We start from the raw sequence: 27,075 nt of genomic DNA on the forward strand, positions 1-27,075 counted from the left end.
ATTTAAATAGGGAAGAAAGAATACTTGTAAAAAATATTAGAGGAAAAAAAGAAAATGTCACATTGGTCCGTCTAATTTTAGAATGTTAAACACAGCACTTTCTTAATCAGATTCTGTTCAGTTCACCTTCTTAGTCAGAACTTATGGTTTGTCTCCTGTGGTGGACGGGACTTGTCTCCTGAAGGCACGCAGTTTCTCCCTGATATTCCTCCCTCGTTCCTCTCCTGCCTCTGTCTGCCTCTGTCCTCCCACTGTCTCCCAGGCTGGAGTGGGACAGCTGCTCAGCCAGGCTCTCTCTCGGTGGGATCACGGTGACAGGCATTCCTCTGTCCTTCATGTCTCTGGATGCTTCCACAGCAGTCTGGTAGAGCCTCGTCCCGTTCTCGGAAAATACTCGTAGTTTAGCAGGGAACAGGGTCTGGAAGCGAATATTTCTCTGCCTTAGCACTCGCTTTGCCTCGGAGTAGTCTTTTTTGTTTTTGCAAAATAGCTGGTGGGTAATCTTGGTCGAAGTATATCTGTTTCCCGTTCAAAAAAAATATCGTCTTTAGTTGAGTATCGGAGAAACTTGATCATTATTGACGGCGGCTTGTCCTCCCTGTCTCCGGAGGCCCTCGGTACGAGCGCTCGGTACGCTCTTTCAATGCCGAGCTCCGTGGCGGGGGGGATCTCAAGATAAGATAAGATAAGATAAGACTTTATTGATCCCGAAGGAAATTGTTGTGCCAGAGCAACAACAATACAACAAACACAGCAGCACAACAGCAAAACTGTACACTAAAAGTGCAGCAAAAAGAGCAACTAAACATCTACAGAAAACATGAAACATAGACGGTCACTTAATTAACGTAATTATTAGCAGTATTGAGTAGTGCAAAAAATAAAACGTAGTGGCAGATACGTAATTGGACGTTATCATAGCATATTATTAATAACTAGAAAATGCATTTCCTGCAGAAAATGCGTGTGAATGCTGTAAACTGTGAACATTTGTGGCTGAATTTAGCTGAAAATGCAGAAAAAGCTGAATATGTTATTAGCTGAATGGTAGCTGATTTTAGCTACAAAAACCAAGTCAGTGTGTTGCTGAACTTAGCGGAGAAATGCAGAAAAGTGAAATGATTTGAATCAAATTGTTACAGCTCAAATGCATTGCAATGACTTTGTTGAAAAGTTGAAAGTGAAATGTTAAACTGGAAGAGTAGGAAAAATAGTGAAGGTTTAAAAAAGGTATAAACAACTAAATGTATAGCCTCAATGTCCTGAAATAGCTGAATAAGTTAATAGTTGAATGGTTTATAGCTGAAAGTAGGCTGAAGGAGTTAGATATTAAATGTAAGTAGTAGTGAATGAATGTGTATTAAGAAGAGAAAAGAAAGTAAAAACGCTTTGAAAAGCATCAGAATATTTTAACTGCAAACTTTTGAACTGAAACCACACGTCACCAATAATGTATAAAATATGTGGAACATGTTGAAGTCAGTATGAAGTCTCCATCAGACAGAAAACAATAGGCTGAGACAGTCTGTTAAACTCCAGTCTCTGTGTTTGTGTTTGAGGTGACTACGTTATCAAACACCTGTGTACGTGAGCCCAGAGATCAGAGGTTTCCATGGAGATGAAAGGAGTGCCTTTCCATTGTTCTGAATGAGAAATAAACCTCTTACATTTCTAACTATAGTTTAAAAACGGTAGCTGCTTTCGGTAAAATCAGCTTTTTGTGCACTTTCAGGTCAATAAAGTGGCATTTTTGGCAGATTCACTAAAGGTGTGCAGCTGCTGCTCTGAGGAAAGATCAGGCTGAATTTACAATTGGCCTTAATTAAATATCTCAAAAAGTGTAAAAGATATGAAAAATCTGAAGAACATGTTTTATAGCTGAAGGTCTTGTGATCATTTAAAAGTTGGAATGAAGTCTCTAGCTGAAAGTATGTGGAAGGAGAAGCATTTGGCGCACGGTGTAGGAAAAGAGGATTTGAAGGTTCCTCCCATTGAGTTCCATGTTAAAAAAAGAGTTTAAAAAGCTGAATATATATCATAAAAGTATGAAATATTTGGAAAAAGTCTAAACTTTCCCATCATGTGCTGAAAAGGCTGAATAGTTTGATATTTGAATGGTTTCTTAAGTTATTGAGAGACAAACTATTTGGTGAAATAAGAAGAAGAAGAAGATGATTAAAGAAACAGAAGAACAATAGTGGAATGCCGTAAACAGCATTCACACTAATAATAATATTGCACATGTTATATAGCAGCGAGTGTATTGTAATGATGGTAATGATATTTATATTCCACATAGTGTTGGCGTGGAAGTTTTCAGTTCCCTTTTTTAAGTGCCTCTTGTAGTAAACTCTTCACAAAGTCAACCAGAGATGACCCCTCCGCTCCCTCTGGGACATTATAAATCCTTATATTCTCCCTTCGGGATCTTCCTTCTTGGTCTGTCAGTTTATTTTCTTGCTGATTCATTACCTTGATCATCTTGCTCAGCACCTGTTCCACATTTTGAATGCAGTCTTCCACGTTTTCAATTCTCATTTCTGCCTCCGCTATTTTAACGTTGATGTTGGTTAGCTCAGACTTTATTTCGTTTAATTGTTGTTTTGTGTCTTTGCAAAAGTCCCATGTCTCCTCCAGAACTTTAGCTAAGCTAGCCACGTGTGGCTCTGCGCTAGCTTCCTCATCATCAACCTGTGCAGGCGAGTTGTTCGTGGTAGACTCTGGGCCAATGTTTTTATTTTGTCCATACTTTCATCCCATCTTCACCCCGTTAACTATTTGTAATTTTTTGAGAAATTTCTTATTTGGCAATTAAACGAGGCAAAATTAATATCTTACTGCGGGAGAAGCTAGACTAGGCTGCCATTCGGTATGGTGATGTCACCAGAACTCCGGTGTGCTGGATTTTTATTCCGTAGATGCAAGAAGGCAGTCCCTAAAGTGTGTTTAATGTTGGAGTTAAAGGACCCAGCCTAATCATAGGTAACAGTGAGTTCCTTACGGTGGTGCTGGGGGCCAGGGCTGGGACACACAGATGAGCTGTATCTGTAGATGGTGTGTTTCAGAGCAGTTTGGAGCACAGAACAAGCATTTCTGTTATGTCGGAGATTAACATCGAAAAGTTTCAGCAGAACTGAGATCTAACAAGACAAGAGCAGAGACACATCTTCTGTCTGATGCAATCAGAAGACCATGTGTGACTGTCAACAGTGCTGTCTCTGTGCTATGATGGATTATCATGGTCATACAGAATGTGAATGATTGAATGGCTACTGTACAGTGACAGTATAGTAGGGGTTCTTCAGCTGAGACATTAAAAGGCCCTCCTTGCAGGATTTTTTCTTATCTGTTAATTTTGTTGAGATAACAATAGTTGCTGTAACCCCAGACGGTGATTTGTGGTAGAAACATGAATGTAAATATTCCCCTTGGCAATATAACCTCCCTTTAAGCGTAGAGGAAAAACAGATCAGTGACAGAGTGGTGGAGTGATAGATTGTAAAACAATGGTAGCATTTTTCACTAGTGGGACCCAGCACACCCTGTGATGTTCCTGTAACAGGTGTATATGAATCCATACATTGCATATTTTTTCCACCATGCAGGCAGAAGAGCAGGAAGTTTGGAGACAGCCAGCTTCCATCGCTGGGAACCAAAACCCCGCCCCCTTCCCCTCACAGGGTCAATGAAGTCAGGATGATTGGCGGACAGATCATCGGAGGCGTGGGCCTGGTGTCTCCAGAGAGGATGTCTCCGATCCGCCGGTCCCTCCGGCAGGACAGTAACGGAGCCGGAGTGGAGATTGTCAACAGAAGAAGAGGAAGTGGCTCTTCCTCCTCTACCTCGTCTGTTTTTTTGGACAGCCCTCTGGGACAACCAGAGAGACTGCTTCATGGTCATGTGACTAACAGCAACCCCCAGAGGTGAGCTATAGCCAGAGTGACCCCGTTCATTCCTTCATTGTAAACACTTTATGAGGTGTATATTTAATAAAAAGTCCTCGTCAGACCTCAGACCTAAGTATTCAAACACATTGGTAAAGACAAGATGCAGCAATCACACACTGCTTCAACGCATTACATTTGAATAGCAATCATAATTTTGGCTTCCTACAAACAAACAAACATGATGGCATGTGATAATGAAGTTTTACATGCGCCTAAACGCCTGTGCAGTGTGCAGTCCAGAGCAGAAGATTAATAACCTGTTTATTACTAGTCCTGTCTGTCTGTGCGGTTTTGTCATGGCTTTAATTAAATATAAAAGTGCAATACAAATATTTTGTTACTAATTAAAGCCTTATCAGGATAAATAATCATAGATCTATTATTGATAAACAAATGTGATAATCATTTTGGCCATCTTGCAGCCCTCCTGCAGAGCAAGAGAGATATTTTCGTAGTTTCCTGTGATCATTACAGTAGTGTGCCGTTTGGAGTTGTTGCCCACTAGTAATACTGTGGAGCACAAGGTGGGTCTCCTTTGTTCTTTCTTTGACCTTGAGGAGAGACACTATGCGGTTTGAAAAGAACAATACACTTTTTTATTTGCAATAAATATGATATGAACACTCATAAGGGCCAGGATGGCACACAGTGAGGAGGGCTTCATCTCTTTTCTTTGGCATGTCTGCTGGATTGCATTGTGAATTTGAAGGGCTGATTAAGAAACATCATATGATTCAGAAATTACACAGACGCCCCATTTAAGACCTCATTTGATACTGTGCATGTCTTTGTATTTTTCAGTGAGAGAATGAAAGCCATGGAGGAGCAGATAGCCAGTCTGGCAGGGCTGGTGCACAGTGCTCTGTCTATGGGGTCAGATGTTCCAGCAGTCAAGGCTCTCAGGTCTGTAACAGCACACTTTATCTCTTTAGTGAGCAGCAGCTCTTCAGAATCAATATGTTCTTTGATTCAGCCATGATTTGTTTACAAACTTATATATTAGCTTGAACCAGGAAATAATTCTGCCCAACACATAGGGTACTAATCAGTGGCGGCTGGTGGAAAATATTTTAGGTGGGGCTGTGGAAATGGTGATCAAACAATACTAGAGGGGTCCGGGGGGATGCTCCCCCGGTAATTTTTTTTGAGAAAAGACCCCTTAAATCATGACTTCTGGTGATGTTAGAGGGGGGGAGGGGGGGGAGAAGGACAATTTGAGGCTTAAAAATATGAGAAGACTGATCAATACCTCCATAACTTCAGTGTGGTTAGCTATGAATCTTCCAAAACTTCCAAACACCTTGTCCTGGACATAGTTTCTACAGCATAAACTGTGCAACAGTACAGTAGGCCCACACAAACTGCAGAACACCGGGGCTTTGGGAACACTGATTTAATTCCCATTTAACCTGTTAAGGGGCTTTTTTCCCCCCGTTTTTTTTCTCACGAAACCGTGTCTCAGGGCTTCTTAAAATGTAATAAACTATTCATGTGTCCTACTCAGAGGAAACGCATCTAACTGATGATATGAACCATGTTTACCGAAACAAAACACAAGTCTCACAAGAAGCGTCTAAATGAGCCCTGAGCGAAAAAATGCTAACGCACTCTAGGTATAAATCAATCGATATACTTATCGGATATGCACAAACAAGCTTACAAGCTGAGATTCCACATATTCTAGAAATATAAGTATCATCACTGAGCGATCAGAACTCGCGACAGGGGAAGCAAATACAGACATCACACGACGTAGCTTTAGGTAGCAAAACATGGAGATATGCTCACCTTTTGCAGAATAACAAATCTGATCAAAAACGAGAAAAACGCAGCTGAAGGTTAATCCATAGGTTAATCCAATGTGTCTGTCACTTTGAAAAATGATTGATGATCCATAATTCCATTTTTATGTCAAAAACGGAGTTTTCATTAGCTGCTAATGTGGTAGCTTCCAGAGTGTATGACAGCTTCCTGTTTTGTCTCCTTGGATACGAGTCCAAACAACTCACAGACTGCACCGGGCGCTCATGGAGGAGCCCTGTGACCATCATATTTGACGCCAATGATTGGCTGAAATTATGTTTTCGCGGCATAGTTTACACGTTACAGATAGCAACAGTCAGCTGCTAGTGGCTGCTGCTGCACTGGTTGAGGGCTCCTCTCTAATGTCGCGTTTCCACTACACGGCCTCGCTCGGCCCCGCTCGGTATGGCTGGGCCTCGTTAGGACTGGCTCACTTTATGGCGCATTTCCATTACAGTTTAGGGACTGGGGCAGTATCTATAGTAACGCAGTGTAGGCGGAGCCGTGACGTGATCTTCAGAGGACCCCAGAAAAACAACACAGCCGTTAGCTGTTAGCACTCAGAGCTCACAGCTCCTCATATATGTTCAGAAACTAGACAAAAGTTAAACAAGTACAAACCACAGACTGCCTGTGTCATGGTGAATACAGTCGCTGCTTTATTTATGTCTGTATAGGCCGTTGTTGTGAGTGTGGACGGTTGGAGCATATACTGCGTTAGCTTAGCCAATCTCCATTTAGAAAACAAGCATTTTAAAAGGTTTTTCCCCTGCCGTCTGTCTGCAGACTTGACAAAGCATTAATTCATGGTTTTTACTAACCGGTATCAGTATGTTGTTACTTCGGCATCATTTTGAAACGTGTATTACAATTAAATCACGGTCAAATATGTCCATCTTGTTGTAGTTGTTGCCCCCTTGCCAGCGACGCTCTCTCTAGTTTAGCATACTCAGCCCGACTCAGCCTCGTTGTCTCTGGCCCTGGACCCACGATTTTATGAGGCCAGAAAAACTGTGAATTAGGACCCGCCGGCCGGTACTAGGCCAAGTGGAAACGCAACCAAAGACGGGCCGCTGACGTCACAGCCCTCTTAAACCGGGCTGCGGGCTGTAGTGGAAACGCGCCATTAGCGCCCAGACGAGAGAAGGTACACGGGCAAGGCCAGGCAGGAAACATGTGACTTATCAGTAACTTTAGACATCGTAACACAATTTTAAACGAGATTTTATTGTAGATTATACATTTTACTGATACCAATTATATAATATTTACCTTGTTCATTAAAAATAAAAATAAAAATATATATTTTTTTTTTATTATTATTTTTTTTTTTAGCCACTGCTAATCATGTCTGTATATTTCAGGTAATATAAATATGAAGTTAGTTGAGTGTAGTGTATAAACCCTGGCTAGACCAAGGATGGTAGGTTTATTATGTAACTGTCTGTGTGATTTTCAGTGAGAATGCTGAATGCAAACATCTCAAAAACGGAGCTGGTGAGAAACGTTTTTATTTGAATTATTTTCCATAATTTGAACGGATGTTCCCGTAACCTGCCACAAAGAACATGCTACACCTTACTTTGACCTTCAGGAGCGTCACCTGAGGTCCCTGTGGCTGTGATTGACAGCGTCAGCCCCGCCCCCCCCCTCGGACAGCGGGCTGCAGCAGAGCTTGGTGTTAGCGAAGAGACATGTGTGTGATCTGCGACTCCAACTCAACCAACTCAGACACTTACAGGTAAATTACCTGGGTACTCCGCAATTGTAATCATCATCATCATCATCAGCATCATCATCATCATAATCATCACCATACATATATATGGCCGTATATGGATAGGAAGTTACATCTATAATTAAGAGTGCCAAAATTGGCTTCAAAGCCTGGTACACTACTTGGGGGTGTGTCCTATAGCTTCAGTCATGTGATGGATTTATGAGTGCTGCCTTAAGGCTGGTGTCACACTGTCCAGAAATTGACACCAGATGGACACACGAATATGGAATTGTGAATTTCGCACGAAGATGGCCCCGAACTTGGTCTACAGCCAAGCAACAGCCGAAGCAAGTACGATGCCTACAGAAGGCCACACGATGGCACCCGAACCACACACGAAGGCAACACGAAGATGTGAATTTTTTGACAAGATGCCCTCACGAGTGCCTTATGAAGGGTAAAATGGACACACGAATTCAACACGAAAATGAACCTTCGCAAGGTCTTTCGACAATTTTTTGGCATGCCAAAGATTTTGCCACCGCTCACGAAGATGCTGCCGGAGCATGAGAAACTCCACCGGCGGTCATACGATGGCTTAAGATGCCCCCACGAATGGCCCGATGTTGTTACGATCAGAGCCGAATTTGAACATTTCCTTTATCGTGTGTCCATCTGGTGTCAATTTCGGGACAGTGTGACGCGGGCTTAGGGAAAGATGAAAGGAGAATTCCTCAGGAATGAGGAAAAGACAACTTCCTTGCTTTGAGAATCCGACTGAAATTACATCTGACGTCATTATGATATGCCAACGGATGTTATTAATGTTTAAGTTAAATGTATTAAGTTTCTGCCATGGGAAACTGCAATTTTCTATACAGCGGACTATTAAAGCTATAATTATAAGATACTTTGCATCTTTTGCTATTATGGTGTTGTTTTATGCTTTATGAACGTGGACAACAGAGAAAATATATTCTTCATTACCAAGATTGTAATTGAAGGTGAACTTATGGTTGCTCGCACTCACCCTCACCCTGCGGTCAACACATATGAATCCCAATACATATGATTGTATGAAAATCTTTAAAGTAAATACAATTTTATGCATTATTTACAGTATACATAACTTGTTTGGACTTGGACATCCATCACTGTGTATATCACCATTCAAACATGTTTACAACAGTTTAAGAAACCCTATACAACTCAGTAAACACTGAAATGTTGACTTTATTTGATAATTTCAGTAAAAAAGTGACGTTCATATTTAGCTTAATTTTGATTAAAATAGTTCAAATAAAGCACTTTGGCAAGTAAAGGCAATAAGTTGTAAAATGGTTCGGTTGTTTCCGTGACCGGCCGAATGTTGTGTCGTGGGGATTGTGCAAGCCGCAAGGAATTGTGGGACAGCCTTTTCTCTTTCTCTTTGAAGGTCCAGTGTTAGTGAAATTATAAAGGAAGCATTAAAGCTCCTTTCCTATCATTTAGAGAATCCAAACAGCTCTTATCATGGCTGACACTTATATATTTCCGGGTCATTTCCCTCTGTTAGGAACCTTCCAAAGCAAAATTAACAATTTGACTGCAACCCCGATGTTAGTTATTAGAAGGACTCAAATCTTCAATATGTGATTGGATCACTCAAAGTGGATGTTGCAACGTTTTGCAACATCCACTTTGCTCTTTGTTATGAAGCTGGAGAGAGACAATGTAAAACTGTTGAGCTACACCCACGCTGTAGGATTAGGTAGGAGGGTGAGGGTATACTTAATAAATAAGAACCCAACCATGGTCTACGGAAATCTTAACAAAGTTTTTACCTTTACCTTCTGAAATCCAAAAACACACCTCAAACTCACATATTGCTCTCCTGTTTACGTCACTGCTTTCATTTGATGGACAATGGTTAGCTAGCTCATCACATAAAATTACATTGGATTGGATGATTTTATGTGACTGAAATCAAGTTAAAGATCGGTCATCAAAAATATTATTAACATGGTATGTAAAGAGTAATTTGGAACACAAGATTCGTATGACCAATAAAAGCCTTGAGCCTTGAAGATTAGAACTTTACTGTGTTTTTATATTGTTCAATGTATATTGCTCATACAGTAACACACCACAGTAGCTAGTCAACTTAATTTAAGTCAGGGTTCATTTCACAATATTGACCATTACTACAGGCCTCAGAGAGGTAATGCTCTTTGGGGTTTTTATATAAAAGTGACCAATAAGGCAAAACAAGAACAAGTTTTTACTGAGACTGGCATCAAACGAAAGATCATATAGTCAAAGGTAGGGATGCTCCGATCGCCAATTTTGGGGCAGATCACCGATCGCCGGAATCAGTATCGGCCGATACCGATCGCCGATCCGATCGAGTGGGCGGGGCCTATGGGGATCTTCCATTTAAAGTGATGTTTAAAACTCAGTTAATGGGGCTCATTCACTGGCGCTTCCACAAACAACAACCAACATAATTATTACATTCAAATGAAGTACATTATTCAAGTTTACATTAACTTTGGATAATAACACGGGAGAAATCGGCGGCTGATCGATCGGAGCATCCCTAGTCAAAGGTTCCTGTGTTCAGGGGCATGAATGAAAACCAGTTATGTTGTTGACCCCTGATTCCTGAGTTGTTCCATGTGCTCCAGCTGTCAAACCAGGAGAGCCTGAGATCCATGCTACGGATGGCGGGTGAAGAGCTGGTGGTGCTGATGTGTGATAGGCTGGTTCAAAGTGAGGAGGCAGCAAACAGACGGCTGGAGATGGAGCAGGAGAGGATCCACTATCTGACCGCAGAGGAGAGGACACTCGAACAGCTCCAGTAAGGGTTTGACTTTGTGTTTTAGAAAAAAAGACTGTAGCCGTGAAAAAAGAAGTAGCATAGCCTTTTTCTCACAGATACAAAGTGGATTCTATCAGCAGTAATCCCCCCTTCAGGACATTCAGAGGTTCTGCTGCTACAGTTTGGCTGGTATGACCAGTAGATCATGGTGCCTAATGTTAGCAACCTTCAGATAGATTTAGCTGCCTTCCTTTTGGTCAGTTCACTGATTTTATGACTTAACAAGTAATGAAATGATGTAGGATTTTTTTAATGTCATAACATTTCTTAACTGACTGGTTTGTTACTTCTTATTACACGGCTTATTGGAATACTCAATTATGATGGGCAGAGATGGGGTCGTTACTAAAAAAAAGTAATATATTACACTACTTCGTTACTCTCTACATAAAGTAACTTGTTACTTTACTCGTTACTTTACTCGTTACTTTACTCGCAGGGCCGGCCCGCCCCTCCCTGCAGGCAGATCACGCAGACTGCTAAAGTTTCAAATGTTCTCTTTAGTTCAGTTTCCATTGTCGCATAAGACTGATCCAGATAGCTCTGACCATGGCTGTCCTCTGTCTCCTGCTATCTGTATTTTGCGCAGTATATCTCTGAACGATGCGATGGTGATTCCACTGTGCAAATGGGCAACATTACCTCTACTATGAAGGATGCTACAAGCCTGTCCATCTCTGCTTTGGTTACCGGTCCTCCAAATTCTCATTTGTGCTGCTTCGGAGTCGGCGGCGGCGCACTCACAATATCCTCACTCTGGGTTCGGGGGTCCTTAGCTATTAGCTTCACCTTAGCATGTGTTCTTTGCAGGTGTTTGTTGAGGTTTGACGTGGTGTTTACAGCAGTGGATAACAGCTTCTGGCCTGGACACAGTTTGCACCTCACCGTCACATTCCTGTCTATTCTTCGGACGAACTCAAAATAATGGGCATACCTCCACCCCTCGAAAGTTATCGCTGACTCAGCCATGTTTATGCAGCACTGCACGCGGAGATATGGACGTGCAAATCGCGCAGATTACGTACATATAAACCTGCGGCGGAAACCCCTCTTGTCTGTCAGTGTGATTATGACTGATTTTATAAAAGTAACGAAGTAACGCGTGTCGGGGCAATGTTAGTAACTGTAGTGTGATTACTGAATTATAAAAGTAACGCGTTACACTACTCCGTTACCGACAAAAGTAATATTACAGTAAAGCGTTACTTTGTAACGCGTTACACCCAACTCTGATGATGGGTCAGTGTGGACATTAGACCCCATTTACACGCAAACGCATACGAAACGCAAACGAACCGAATATGATATCAAAAAAGTATTCCGTTCACACGAGACCGCTCGGGAGCGCTGGAGACGCTGTAGTACATATGCCGGGCCTGTAAGTGGCGCTGTACTTTCGCCACAAAATGCACCAAAAGCAGCGAAGAAGACCCCCGAGCATGGTTGCCATGGTTGCATGGTTGCCCTTCTGTTTATGCCCCGCGGTGGATTTAGCAACATGTAGTTCATGTAATTCTCCATGTCCACTTGTTGCTGATGGTTGTGGTAGAGGAGCTGTAGATTTTGCACTAACATCTGTCGCATTGTCAGTAGCTACTGACAGTAGCTACTGACCATGCTACAGCAGTGAGCAGCAGAGGTGGGGAGAGGTGGGGCTATAGAGTGGCCAAGTCCCTCCCCTTCCGGTGGACCTCCATGGGACCTTATTTCGGAAAAATTATGTATTGAAGTCAATGGAGAGAGAAAGATTATCTTTCGATCCCGTTTGAATTGTGCCACAAATTACACATATGATGTTTGTCAATTTAAAAGATAATTTTGCAAGTCAAAAAAAAAAAAATGTGTCGTAAAACTGTGACTTCACAGTTTTACGACACATTTTTTGTGTTACTTAACACATTCTTTTGTGTGAAACGCTCAATGAACTACATCTCTGGTCTCGCACAACAACACGCGTCACCAAGATGGCCGTCACTACTGTCTTGCCTAAAAAGGGATTGACTACCCTCACTATCACCACAATGAAACACGTCCAGAAGAATGTCATGCAAAGCTGCCTGCCAGTTATGACATGATTTACGCGACTCTGGGATTTGTAGTCTTTCTAGTTGCGTATTTTTCATAGTCTTATATTTCAACAGTTTTACGACAAACTGTGACTTTTTTGACATGGAAATGATTTTTTAAGATTGACAAAAATCATATGTGTAATTCATGGCAAAATTCAAACGGGATCGAAAGATACGTTTTCTCTCTCCATTGACTTCAATACATCATTTTTCAGAAATAAGGTCCCATGGGGCGGAAGTAGATGGGCGTGACTTCGCCTCTCTATAGCTTCATCGTTATCAGGCAATTATCGTATAGGGCGTACACAGGGCCGTATCCAGGATTTCCTAAATACCGAGGTCCGAACATGCTAGGGGGGTTCGGGGATATACCCCCCCTGAGATTTTTGGGATTTTCATGATCTAGTTAGGTGCTTTTTAAGTCCTGTGGGGGGTCACAAATGGGATAATATATTGATTTCAAACCATGTCAGTGGGCTGCAGCATACATTATTTTTGAAAGTGTAATGCATAAGAATCAGTTGATTGTTACTATGAATGATCTGGACATGCAGAAGAGGCTAAAATGATCACACAATATTGTCAACATTCATTTTCCATGTCTCTCTCCTTTCCATAACCTGCAGCCTCTCTTCCATCTTCTTTAGTCTCTCTGTCTTCTTCCTGTTCATTACTCTCTCTGTCCTCTACTCTTTCTCTTTGTTCAATCTCTCCCTCGTTGTTCACTTTCTGCTCCTTCTCACTTGTCGCTCCTGCCAGTGAATTAAAAGCAATTCAGCAATTTAGTTCATTTCACTTGTTTGTTTGCATTTTTTTTTTTTATTTAAATCTGTTTGATTCTCAAAAGAGAACAAAGATGTAAGCAAATTGTGTGGTTTTATACAATTGTATCATAACTGCAATAGATATATGTTGTTTTAAAATGATGCCTATTGTCTATAGTGTAAATGAAGACTATTGTTATAGATCAGGGGTCGGCAACCTTTTTGATATGAAGTGCCATTAAAAATTTGTATTGTTATCAGCGTGCCAACGATCGAGAATTATCAACGGGGGGGAGTTGAGGAGCTTGACGCTGGTGAACTATCAACAGGAGGGCGGGGGGAGCCTCGCTGCGGGGAAGCACGAAGCAGTGTGTGTGTACCTGTCAGCACAACTTACATGATGCCGAATTTAACAAACACATTTTAATAATTGGTTTAAACGGCATAATAATAAGGACGATCGTCCGTTCTGTGATTCTCCAGAACACACATGTTATGATATTAGGGTCAGGCAGAGTGAGATGAGATCGCTGTCCCTTTAAGAGAGAGAGAGGGGGGTGTGGCGTGTGCATGTGTGTGTGTGGATGGTAGAGCGACAGTGAGCGAGCGTGTGTATGTTTCTGGAAGTGAAACGAGGCAGCAGAAAAACAGAGGTCTGTGATGTATTTTGTGAAACAGAAGAACAGCTAAATAAATTCAATGGCCTCCCAAGAAGAGCTCGCCTCTCTCCAGTCATTTAAGCTAAAGTGGGTTATTGAACCTGAAGCTTGTTGCTTTTGCCCTCCAGACCGCCCCTTTGTAGCATATTATTTCAATGAGAGATGAGCAGATCGCCACTGGGCTTTCAACTAAAGACACAGCCACGCAAAAACTGCTGCATTTGTACAGCTCCTTATGGGTACTGCAATTTGTGCTTTCCTCCATGGTGAAGCGATCATCACTGCACCACGGAGGAAAGCGGCAGAAAGCCACCTGGAGTTAAAGAGAGCGGGGCTGCGTTGCGTGCAAAGGTCTTCAATGACATCCACTTAAACACAGACAGTGGCAGAACTTCAGTGTTAGTATTATTAGATCTCAGTGCTGCATTTGACACTGTTGACCACAACATATTACTAGACCGACTAGAAAACTGGGTGGGACTTTCGGCAACAGTTCTAAATTGGTTTGAGTCCTACTTAAAGGACAGAAAAAACTTTATTTCTATAGGTAAATACACATCTGAGTTGACAAATATGACATGTGGGGTACCTCAAGGCTCCATCTTGGGGCCTCTTCTCTTTAACATCTACATGCTACCACTGGCTCAGATAATGCAAAACAACAAAATAAGTTACCATAGCTATGCGGATGACACACAAATTTACGTAACAATTTCACCAGGAGATTATGCTCCAATTCAAACACTGAGTAAGTGCATTGAACAAATCAATGACTGGATGTGTCAGAACTTTCTCCAATTAAACAAAGATAAAACTGAGGTAATGGTTTTTGGAGCCAAGGCAGAACGTATAAAAGTTAGCGCTGAGCTTCAGTCTGCAATGTTCAAAACAACAGATAAAGCCAGAAATCTAGGTGTAGTCATGGACTCTGACCTGAGTTTCAACAGTCACATTAAAACAGTTACTAAATCAGCCTACTATCACCTAAAGAACATATCTAGGATTAAAGGACTAATGTCACAGCAGGATTTGGAAAAACTTGTCCATGCTTTTATCTTCAGTAGACTCGACTACTGCAATGGTGTCTTTACAGGCCTCACTAAAAAATCTATTAGAAAGCTGCAGCTAATTCAGAACGCCGCTGCTCGAGTCCTCACTAACACTAAGAAAGTGGATCACATCACTCCTGTTCTGAAGTCTTTACACTGGCTTCCTCACTGACACTAAGAAAGTGGATCACATCACTCCTGTTCTGAAGTCTTTACACTGGCTTCCTGTGTGTCAAAGAGTAGATTTCAAAATACTGCTGCTGGTTTATAAAGCTTTGAATGGTTTAGGCCCAAAATACATGTCTGACCTACTGCTAAATTATGAACCATCCAGAACCCTCAGGTCTTCAGGGACTGGTCAGCTTTCTGTCCCCAGAGTCAGAACTAAACATGGTAAAGCAGCATTCAGTTATTATGCTCCGAATATCTGGAACAAACTCCCAGAAACCTGCAGGTCCGCTGCAACTCTTACTACTTTTAAATCCAGGCTGAAGACTTTTCTTTTTGCCGCTGCTTTTAATTGAACTATTCACATCTTAAACTGCACTGTAACTTTTAACTTTTATCCATGTATTTTTTCTTTTAATGTTTATTTTATTATCTTTCCTTTTTAATGACTGATTTTAAATGCCATTTTTAAAATGTCTTCCATTTTTGTAAAGCACTTTGAATTACCTTGTGTTGAAAGGTGCTATATAAATAAACTTGCCTTGCCTTGCCTTGCCTTACCTTGCATGGCTTCCTTCTGCAGGTAACGGGGAGACGCGCTCTGGCGGCGGTCTCGTTCAGGATCCGAAAATACAATTTAAATATTTTGCACACTTATTCCACTTATTCCTAGTGTGCCACTGGTTACGGTGCCGCGTGCCAATGCTGGCACGCGTGCCAGGGGTTGCCGACCCCTGTTATAGATAAATAGATAGATAGATAGATAGATAGATAGATAAATAGATAGATAGATAGATAGATAGATAGATAGATAGATAGATAGATAGATAGATAGATAGATAGATAGATAGATAGATAGATAGATAGATAGATAGATAGATAGATAGATAGATAGATAGATGAATAGATAAATAAATAAATAGATGGATAGATAAATAGATAGATAGATAGATAGATGGATAGATAAATAAATAAATAGATAGATAGATAGATAGATAGATAGATGGATAGATAAATAAATAGATAGATAGATAGATAGGTAGATAGATAGATAGATAGATAGATAGATAGATAGATAGATAGATAGATAGATAGATAGATAGATGGATAGATAAATAAATAAATAGATAGATAGATAGATAGATAGATAGATAGATAGATAGATGGATAACTAGATAGATAGATGGGGTTATTAAACCTACATTCTTTTGTGTGACTGAACCTGCAGTTCCTCCCTGACTTCCATCACTTTCTCTCTCTCTCTTTCTCTCTGCCTGTCCTGTCTCTTCCTAACCAAAGCTGAGCTTCGACTGACGTAGTCTTTTCATTATATCTGAGTCAGTGTAAAAAGAAAACAATACAATGTTATATCTTCAATGTTTTACTCAAATTGAAATGAAAGAAAAGCATTACAACGTTTGTTAAAAGGTAATCCTTCTGACATTGGATGAATGTAATTAACTGTAGCTCTCTAGCTAGTTTATTCACGCAATGTAAACCAAAGTATAGCCTATAGCTGCAATATAAGTTAGTGTGCATGTTGTCGGACGTCCACTGACTAACGTAGAGCGTTCACACAGGATCTGCTGGTCATATGATGTCCTGATGAACAGAAACACAAGCAGCCCGCTGGACTCAGATCTCTAGATACCTCATCACTCCTCCGCTGCTCCGATACAAGTCCGGGCTTTGGTGGTTTGTTGATACATGTCGTCTTCTTCTGTTTGCTTTAATCGAGGCTACGTAGTTATTCAGCGCCCCCATCGGCAGTAAATGGAAGTACTACAAAGAACCCCGTTTAGTGCAGTTATTTCACACGTTTTGTTATATACACAGCTCGGAAATTATTACCGAGGTCCGGACCTCGGTGACCTCAATGGTGGATACGGCCCTGGGCGTACACAGGGAGCCGTTTGCCCCCCCAGAGCGTTCCGTTTGCAGATCTATCCACCTTGGGACCCGTTATCGTTTGCGGGGTCTGTTTCCGCGTTTCCGTAACGGCCTCGTGTGAACGAACGGGCTATACGAAAGAGAAAAGTAGCAGATACAACCGTTTGCGCTCTCGTGTAAACAGCACATAAGCGGTCTGCCCTTTTTCAACAGCACACCAAGATTGCTAAAGACAATTTGATCAAGAGGCAATTTGCAGTCATATCAATCCGCAGAAAGAAGTCCAGTCAATTTCACATCGGAAATCGATTTCAGCGGACAGACAGGTCTCAGTTGGTTTGGTTTCCCCTACTTACTTTTAATAATTGTAAATAACACTTTTGGCCCGTAATTTCATTTCCCAGGAGGGCTGCTGTGCCTCCTGTCATTATTAATGGACGTCTCTTTAAAATGACCGCTCAGAGGAGTGGATTTCTCATTACGTAGGTTCATCCCAATGTCCCTCCTCGACTCCTCTCTCCTCTCTCCTCCATGACTTGACCCGGAAATCGATCGAGACACGCCATGTTGAAGGATGTCCCAATCGCTTGAATGCATACGGGTAGCATACCGAACTAATCTTTTAGTGATTTGGATCTCTCTATGTAGGAGAAATTAAATAACAACATCCAATACAAAAGTTCATATGAAACAAGCTCAAATAACATAATGAAATTACTCCATCAATTATTATTATTATTATTATTATTATGATTATAATTATAACTTAAATGAAATTTGATACCTGGAAAAACCAATACAGGACCGAAAATAATACATTGAAAACTATAATAAAAGAGATGGACGAAATCATTTCAATGTGAAACTAAATCCCAGGTTTGAAGGGCTTTATGTGGAGGGAAGTCCAGTGACAGGTGACAAAACTGCGCGCACGCCAGAAGTAAAGGGCGTGGTTTATTGTGACGCTGGAGTGAACGAGGACATCCCAATTAATACCTGAGGACTCCTCTGTCCTCACGTCTCTTCCTCGTGTCTCTCGCTCGCATCTTACGGAGGCGGAGCTAAGACGCAAGGAAGGGACGCGCGTGGGGGAAAAGAGGAGGCGAAATAATCAATTGAGATGAACCTCTTAAGACGCGAGGAGAGGAGTCGAGGAGAGGCCAATTAGAATTGGGAAAGGGCTGAAGACAGACAGAAAGTAAACACTAACAGGAACAACAGAAGAAGACAGACAGGGAAGGTTTCACATTTCTCTAATTTCCCCTCCTCGACTCCCCTCCTCGACTCCTATCCTCGTGTCTTAGTCCCGCCCCCAGGAGATGCGAGCGGAGGAGTCGAGGAGGGGAACCGAGGAGAGAGGAGGGGAACATATACACACACACACACATATATATATTTATATAAATGTATATATATTCAATTTCAGAATCAAACAAGTATGAGAGCATTCCCCCCCCTCTGGTCGCTACAATGGGGAATTGAAATTACGGGCCAAGATTTGTATTTACAATTATTAAAAGTAAGCAGAGGACACTGTACCACCCACACCTACACACTGTACCACCCACACCTACACACTGTACCACCCACACCTACACACTGTACCACACAGACCTACACACTGTACCACCCACACCTACACACTGTACCACACAGACCTACACACCGTACCACCCACACCTACACACTGTACCACACAGACCTACACACTGTACAACACACACCTACACACTGTACAACACACACCTACACACTGTACAACACGCACCTACACACTGTACAACACGCACCTACACACTGTACAACACGCACCTACACACTGTACAACACGCACCTACAGCTCCTAAAGCATCAGGATACAGCCGTTGTGTATTTTATTATGTGAAGCACTAAATGGTTTTAGAAAAATATCGACTTTGTTTGTAGATATCTACTAAACTAAAGCATACTGAAAAGGAATCTAACTTCGATACAACCAACGTTTGTCAGGATTGGAGTTTCGCATTGTTGTCCTCAACCGTTGTAACCGTTGTCAAGGAGTCAAAAAGCACAACGCCTTCCTAGAATTGTGGTTGGAACTTTGATGCTTTGCTTGCACCTTCTAAAATGCATAATGTGCATAGGTCAAGAGTTCAGGATGTTCTGTCTAGTTTCACATGTCTGGTTTCACATGTCTGATAAGACATTATTGAGACATACATCCTTTCCATCAAACCAAATGATAGCCAATTTAACATTTTGTATTAATGGTAAGCTTAATAGAGGTAGGTGATAAAGGTGAGGTCTGTCACGGCCACTTAAACAGCAGATCTGTCAACAATACAAATAAAGAGAGTAATGTAGGCCTGTTATACTGAGTGATATATATTATACACACTGCTCTGCTTTCTGTACGGACCTCACAGCTGTTCTCTCTGTAAACATCGCGTCGAGATTAAAGCAGTTAATACAATAATATCCAGGGGATGCATGCAGAGCTGTCATTGGCTGAGATAAGTCCGGCCGTGCGTCACGACTCTTTTAATCTTCACTGTTGCCGGAAATACATCCGTGGAGGATCGATCAGTGTCTCCTCAATCATAGCTCCTCCAGAGAGCCTCCTCGATGCTCGATCCTCGGTCCTCGATGTGCATTTAGAGAAATGAGATGTCCTTCAACATGGCGCGCTGAAATCCATTTCCGGGTCACTACCGGAGGACCGAGGAGTCGAGGAGGGGACATTTGAGAAATGGGAAACCTTCAGGAAGTAAACACTAACAGGAACAGCAGAAGAAGACAGACAGGAAGTCAACACTAACAGGAACAGCAGAAAAAGACAGACAGGAAGTCAACACTAACAGGAATAGCAGAAGAAGACAGACAGGAAGTAAACACGAACAGGAACACGGTTTGGGCTCTGGCAGTGTTTAAAGACTGGTTGAGGAAAAAGAAACTGTCAACAGACTTGGACAGTTACAGGAAACCTCGGTCAGTGCTACCGTCAAGTCACTTTTGCTGCAGTTAAGCCGTTGGAACAGACTATTTTTCTTAGCGGAACCAATTCAATCATTGGTTAATCCGTATAGGGATTCAAATCGATGATTCTTTTAGAAAGTATCCTCCCGTCGGGGGTTCTTTTCTCATTAATGACTGGCTGCACATTGTCCCTTATTAATTTGTCTTATTGTCAAAGATTCAAACCAACAGAGAGTTATTCTGTCTCTCAATACTTTGTGAATTAATAAACCTTGTCTGTGGCACTGAGCATCTCCTCCACCACTCTCCAACTGAACAACCTCTGCCCCCCGATCCATCCTGCTCAAACATGTCACTGTGGGAATACCCAACTGAACACAATTTGAACTTTCCATTAGTGCCCATTATTTCTGAAGTGATGATTTTCAACAATCACACACTTGCTCTGACATCATTCCCCTAATGATGTCACTGCAGCTGCAAATCATTGGTGACAGTCAGGACACAGCACGGCAACATTCTTAGGCATAGAGAAAATGTGAAGAAACGTATTGTTAAAAATAGAGCCAGGGGGATGGGGAGTGATTTGATTGGGTGAGACATGGGTTTCCAAAGACATCACATCTCATTCTCATGTTAGCATGCTACGCACTGAGGACTCTGAAACAGAAGCCTGGCATTTATCAAGCATCATGAGTTTTAGAATCAGTTTGATACAATTATCTCTCTACACACCAATCCTAATCATATTATACATCATTAACACAATTCCAACCCAACACATCGAGAAAGCTTCACTTGTCACTTTTCTTCAAGAAAAGTCTTTCAGCTCAAGTTTCAGCTACTTTGTACTGCTCAGCTCATATATATTCAGAACTAAAACATCTAGTTTGTATAGAGATGAATCAGGATTATAATTCCTTTATTAGTCCCACAGAGCGGAAATGTACATAGTTTCATCCTCTTCTGATCGTATAGCTATCCTATGATCTTTATAGAATTTGCCATGAACGGTTCTTTCTTCAGTTTCTTTCTCCACATTTATCATTGGAGATAAAACACAGAGATTGTTTGTCAGTTATGAATCATAGTTTTATGCAAGCTGTCGTCACGCCACTACTAAAACAGTTGATAAAATGGCAGGATTGATGTAACTAATTGCTCCGTTAATTATTGTGTTTATGGTAAAATGTTTCTCTTAGCAAACAGTAGGCTATTCATCATGATGTCCTCATTCTTAACAGCCATCAGTTAAGACAGGACCTATCTTCATTATAACTTTTAATATGCGGACAGTCAGGTCTGCAACATATACACTGAACAAAATTATAAATACTTGTTTTCGCTCTCAAATTTCATGAGCTGAAATCAAAGGTCTAAAACGTATTCCATGAACACAAAAGGCCTATTTCCCTCGAATATTGTTCACAAATGTGTTTAAATCTGTGTTAGTGAGCACTTCTCCTTTGCCGAGATAATCAATCCACCTCACAGGTGTGGCATATCAAGATGCTGATTAGACAGCATGATTATTGCACAGCAGCGACGTGCAGTCAGTGGAGGCAGGGGAGGCAGAGCCTCACCTGTCATACTCCAATGTAACGGAAAAACAACTAAAGAAAAACGAAATAGTAATAATAATAAAATGTCTCCACTGATCTGTGTTGTAAGTGTGATTTATGTATGATTCCAATCGCTTTTTATAGTCAAAATCAGCAATTTTGCCGAGCTCCGCTACGGGAGCGATGACAAGTGAGGCAGGGACGTGCTCTGCCTCTCGTAAGCCCACAGTAACTTGCTGGAGCACGGGCACTAATTTAGCGCGGGCACTTATTTTGTGAGCGCGCTCAAGCCATTTCCTGTGGGGTAGGTGAGGCACAGATGAGATCTGCCTCACCTCAGAATGCATCACCCCACAGAAACTGTCTGGAAAGCGGGCCCTAAGCGCATGCCTGTTACCATCTCACTGTAGGTCACCAATGTAATGTATGTAGATCCCTTTATTACATTTATCCTCGCCATCCATAGTCTCTAAATAACTTATTTCACGTATATATGATATTTAGGCTCCCTGGTCTCAACGGCAATGAAAATGCACCAGGGGAGGCAGCCATAACCTCTGCCGCACTGAAGGGGGCGCACGTGAGCCCACAGGTTCTTGTTGCTACTGTGATTCTACGCAGAGACGGTAGACGTAACAACAAACTAGACTTTTGAAACTACAGGAAGATAAGGAGGACTTTTACAAAAAAGTAATAGAGATTGTTGTCCAGAAGGATAGCATGGACTTCATCTTCAAGTCAAGGTAAGACCACATTTGTAATGAAAATGGGATCTTACTAAGAAAGAACAATCCAATATTTAGATTTTGGGTATCCTTTTGTTGAACGGTCTGTTTAAAATGAATCGAAGCATCAGACTAAAAAAGCTTTTGAAAATAACCGAATATTTCGATTAAGGTCAAAATATAATATTTGTAAATCTGACTCAGTGAGTCAGTGCCTCACCAGCCATGAACCTCACCGCACGTCACTGTTGCACAGGTGTGCCTGGATTCCACCGGGTCCGTCTGCGCCGCGTTACGGCTGCGCCGCGGTTTTGGTCCGGCCTCCTCCGGCGTCATACCCTACCAGGCGCGTTTCAGAAGCATTTCAGAAGCGGAGAGTCTTGCCTGCCGGCTCGCAGTTTTTGTTGATTTGGGCATATTTCCTGGACAGGCTACTTTGTACAGACAAAGTTAATAATAACTGTAATATTCCAGTTATAAACGACATGAATCAAAGATGTGTTGCTGTATTTTAGTGGTAAAAAAAATGCATTCATCATCATAATTATTCTATATGAGTGATTCTACAATTTAGGGTACATTCCATGTCCATTGATGTCCATTGATGATAATTATAATTATTCTAAGTATTTTCTTCAAAAATATCATATTTTGCCTATTATTGGAAAGCATGTTATAATATCACACAAACATTATATGTATCCTATGCTTTATTTAGCTTGAAATGTGTCATGATGTTCTTAAATTGTCAATTTTTGCTCTGTCCGTTTTTCAGTTGAGGGTGTCTTGGTTTCAAAATAATGAATTTAAAGTAAATAAAAAAAAGTATTCATTTATTTCAAAAGTCTAAATACTAAAGAATAATAACATCTTTTTAATTGATTTCCTCCTTTAAATAATTTAAATATCTTAATATATGAATGTCCGCAAAAGTTCTGTCAACTATGTTACTAAGAGAACTCCCCCCTTTAACTCAAAAATGGTTTGTCCCAATACCATGTCACCAGCATCACATGATGCCATGTTCCTCTTTGGCAGACATTTTGAACACACTGTGGTGATTGTCCTCTAATTTTTTACAATATTTTATGTATAATAGCACATGGTCAATTAATATACTCATTGACAATCAACAATGTTACGTCCATTGTTATGGTTTACAATTGTTTAATGATTTTAATTCAATTATATGTTCAAATGTGATGTTAACCTGTTCAAGAAAATGACATGTGGTCATCCAAGCAAGGCCTACCATTGAAATGATGGGTCAAAATAGGGAAATTGTCAACTAAGTTACCTGTCAACTGAGTTACCCAGTACTATAATAACTGTAGTAACTTAGTTGACAGGTAACCTAGTTGACAATTTGTAGGACATGTAGACGTCATTACACATCATTATCAATGGAATTTTGCACTTCTGCCTTGAAATTAACATAGTGCTGATCAGCGACGTGCAGTCAGTGGAGGCAGGGGAGGCAGAGCCTCACCTGTCATACTCCAATGTAACGGAAAAACAACTAAAGAAAAACGAAATAGTAATAATAATAAAATGTCTCCAATGATCTGTGTTGTAAGTGTGATTTATGTATGATTCTAATCGCTTTTTATAGTCAAAATCAGCAATTTTGCCGAGCTCCGCTACGGGAGCGATGACAAGTGAGGCAGGGACGTGCTCTGCCTCTCGTAAGCCCACAGTAACTTGCTGGAGCACGGGCACTAATTTAGCGCGGGCACTTATTTTGTGAGCGCGCTCAAGCCAGTTACTGTGGGGTAGGTGAGGCACAGATGAGATCTGCCTCACCTCAGAATGCGTCACCCCACAGAAACTGTCTGGAAAGCGGGCCCTAAGCGCATGCCTGTTACCATCTCACTGTAGGTCACCAATGTAATGTATGTAGATCCCTTTATTACATTTATCCTCGCCATCCATAGTCTCTAAATAACTTATTTCACGTATATATGATATTTAGGCTCCCTGGTCTCAACGGCAATGAAAATGCACCAGGGGAGGCAGCCATAACCTCTGCCGCACTGAAGGGGGCGCACGTGAGCCCACAGGTTCTTGTTGCTACTGTGATTCTACGCAGAGACGGTAGACGTAACAACAAACTAGACTTTTGAAACTACAGGAAGATAAGGAGGACTTTTACAAAAAAGTAATAGAGATTGTTGTCCAGAAGGATAGCATGGACTTCATCTTCAAGTCAAGGTAAGACCACATTTGTAATGAAAATGGGATCTTACTAAGAAAGAACAATCCAATATTTAGATTTTGGGTATCCTTTTGTTGAACGGTCTGTTTAAAATGAATCGAAGCATCAGACTAAAAAAGCTTTTGAAAATAACCGAATATTTCGATTAAGGTCAAAATATAATATTTGTAAATCTGACTCAGTGAGTCAGTGCCTCACCAGCCATGAACCTCACCGCACGTCACTGGTGCTGATGGTTAATAATGTGTCCAGTCAACTATTTTATTTGCGTCAAATGTTTGACTTTCATTGTCAACTATGTTGCACCTCATTTTTTCAAATTTAAAATATCTAAAATAGTGCTTCTGATATTCTTTATAGTATAATGTATATCTACACAGGTTGGAGTTTTACATGACATCTCTTAAAACTATCAAAATGACCTGTATGGTAGTTTTATAATACAAAATATCCCTAAACTTAATGACAGTGCTGAACATATCACATGAAAAAACAAAACTTTAATACAATTATTTTTTAAACTTTAAAAAATCTTTGGATATATGGTAGAATAGACTCAAGAGCCTTTCAAATGTGATTTTACTTGAAGTGCAGGACTTAATCAAATGATTGTAATGACATCAAGTTTGTCCGTAACATAGTTGACAAACTGAGTAGTGAAAACATCCTTTCCCTTAAAATAAAATAAAATAAAAAAATGTTTAAGCTTTGCAACTAGTGGATATGTTACACTGAAGAATATACTAACTTGAACCACTGATTGTTCTATTGAGAAAGAACACTTTCTTTGTACTGTTTTGTTGATGTGAAATGCACCCTAAATTATAGAATCACTCATATATATAATTTACACAGTGCCTGTAAACCGGAGGAGAACGCTGGCATTTCTCCTCCTACTTGAAAGACTACGGAGGGATAGGGTCTGCAAAATTAGTTTGTGTGTGTGTATATATATAGGTCTATATAGCTCTGAACGTTCCACTTCCTGCCTGCCCGACCTTACGTTACGGCTGCGCCGTGACAAAAATAGAATTCGATCCTAATTTTAGAGGAGCCCTGCGCCGAGCCGCTTCTGGGACGCTTCTGGGACGCGTCTGAGCCGTAACGCGCCGCGTGTGGTGGAATAGCACCCATTGACTAGAGTGGCCGCGATCACCTTGGCGATCGCGGCCACTCTAGTCAATGGGTGCTATTCCACCACACGCGGCGCGTTACGGCTCAGACGCGTCCCAGAAGCGGCTCGGCGCAGGGCTCCTCTAAAATTAGGATCGAATCCTATTTTTGTCGCGGCGCAGCCGTAACGTAAAGTCGGGCAGGCAGGAAGTGGAACCTTCAGAGCATATATAGAATATATATATAGATATATACACACACACAAACTAATTGTGCAGACCCTATCCCTCCGTAGTCTTTCAAGTAGGAGGAGAAATGCCAGCGTTCTCCTCCGGTTTACAGGCACTGTGTAAATTATATATTGTGGTGATTGACATTATCCACCCACAGATCTACTGTACTGTATTGTTTCACACGGACATTTGAGTGAGGCGGACTTAGGGTTTCCGCCGGTATTCTTCTCCTCGTGCATGTTGTTGTGACATGAAGTTCAGATGCAAAATAAAGGTCTAGCTTGTTCATTCGATACACCGCCTCCGACTCCCGTCTCTCGGCACCACATTGGTGACCCCGACGAAAGTCTCGTTGAAGGATCCGAGACTGTTCAGAACATGGCAAACAACGCCGTTTTTTTTCAAACTGCCGGAGTTTTGGGAGACATCTGCGGCTGCATGGTTCGCTCAGGCGGAGGCTCAGTTCGCCCTCCGCGGAGTTGCTGATGACGCAGCACGCTATTTTCACGTCGTTTCGGCGCTGGGGAGCTCCACTGCGACCCGGACGGTGGGTTTTATCACATCTCCCCCTGCCCAGGATAAATATGCAGCGTTCAAGGCTTTCCTGCTAAAGACGTTCGAGCTGTCACGGTCGGAGCGGGCCCGACGCCTACTTGCTATTCATGGCCTGGGGGACAACAAGCCTTCCGACCATATGGAGATGATGCTCAGCCTGCTGGGTACGGAGGAGCCTAATTTTTTGTTTATCGAACTGTTTCTTCGGCACATGCCGCCGCATGTGCAGACGGCGCTCGCTAATACAGCTATTACCGAGCCCCGCGCTTTGGCCGAGGAGGCTGACCGGTTCTTCCTGGCGACCCAGCGTTTTACCCCTGAGGTGCTGGCCCCGACACACAGCGGCGCCTTCCCGGGTACAGGCATGCCGCCTAGCAGGAGCTCCAGGGCCGACGTCAGCGCCTCCAGCCCTGGCCTGTGCTATTACCATGCACGCTACGGGGCGAAAGCGAAGATGTGCCGTCCCCCCTGCACCTACAAGGTAGCGGGAAACGCCAAGGCCTGCGCTCGGTAGTGGCCGCGAGCGTGGGTACGTCCAACCGGCTCCTGTTCATCAGGGACACCCTCTCTGGTCGCAGACTCCTTTGTGACACAGGAGCCCAGCGAAGCGTCCTGCCGGCTACCGTGGAGGACGCCGCCGGTGGGGGTCACGGCCCGCCTTTGACATCTGCTAACGACACCCCTATTCGCACCTATGGCACAAAGACAGTGGACCTGTGCTTCGAGGGTCAGCGGTTTAGGTGGGATTTCGTCACGGCTGACATCTCCTTCGCCCTCCTCGGCGCAGA

The 27,075-nt window shown here is 42.0% G+C and overlaps 1 protein-coding gene across 1 annotated transcript in view; it reads left to right on the forward strand.

The window, feature by feature from the left end:
* Window positions 1-27,075, forward strand: part of LOC117473292 (sickle tail protein homolog) — a 160,939-nt gene that overhangs the window by 96,402 nt on the left and 37,462 nt on the right. The window contains exons 9-13 of the mRNA XM_034118809.1: window positions 3,606-3,923; window positions 4,749-4,906; window positions 6,078-6,119; window positions 7,382-7,491; window positions 10,137-10,309. Coding sequence (XP_033974700.1) covers window positions 3,606-3,923; window positions 4,749-4,906; window positions 6,078-6,119; window positions 7,382-7,491; window positions 10,137-10,309 — 801 coding nt within the window. The remainder of the gene's footprint in view (window positions 1-3,605; window positions 3,924-4,748; window positions 4,907-6,077; window positions 6,120-7,381; window positions 7,492-10,136; window positions 10,310-27,075) is intronic.

Source organism: Trematomus bernacchii, unplaced genomic scaffold (assembly GCF_902827165.1).
Source record: "Trematomus bernacchii unplaced genomic scaffold, fTreBer1.1, whole genome shotgun sequence".
Lineage (NCBI taxonomy): Eukaryota > Metazoa > Chordata > Actinopteri > Perciformes > Nototheniidae > Trematomus > Trematomus bernacchii.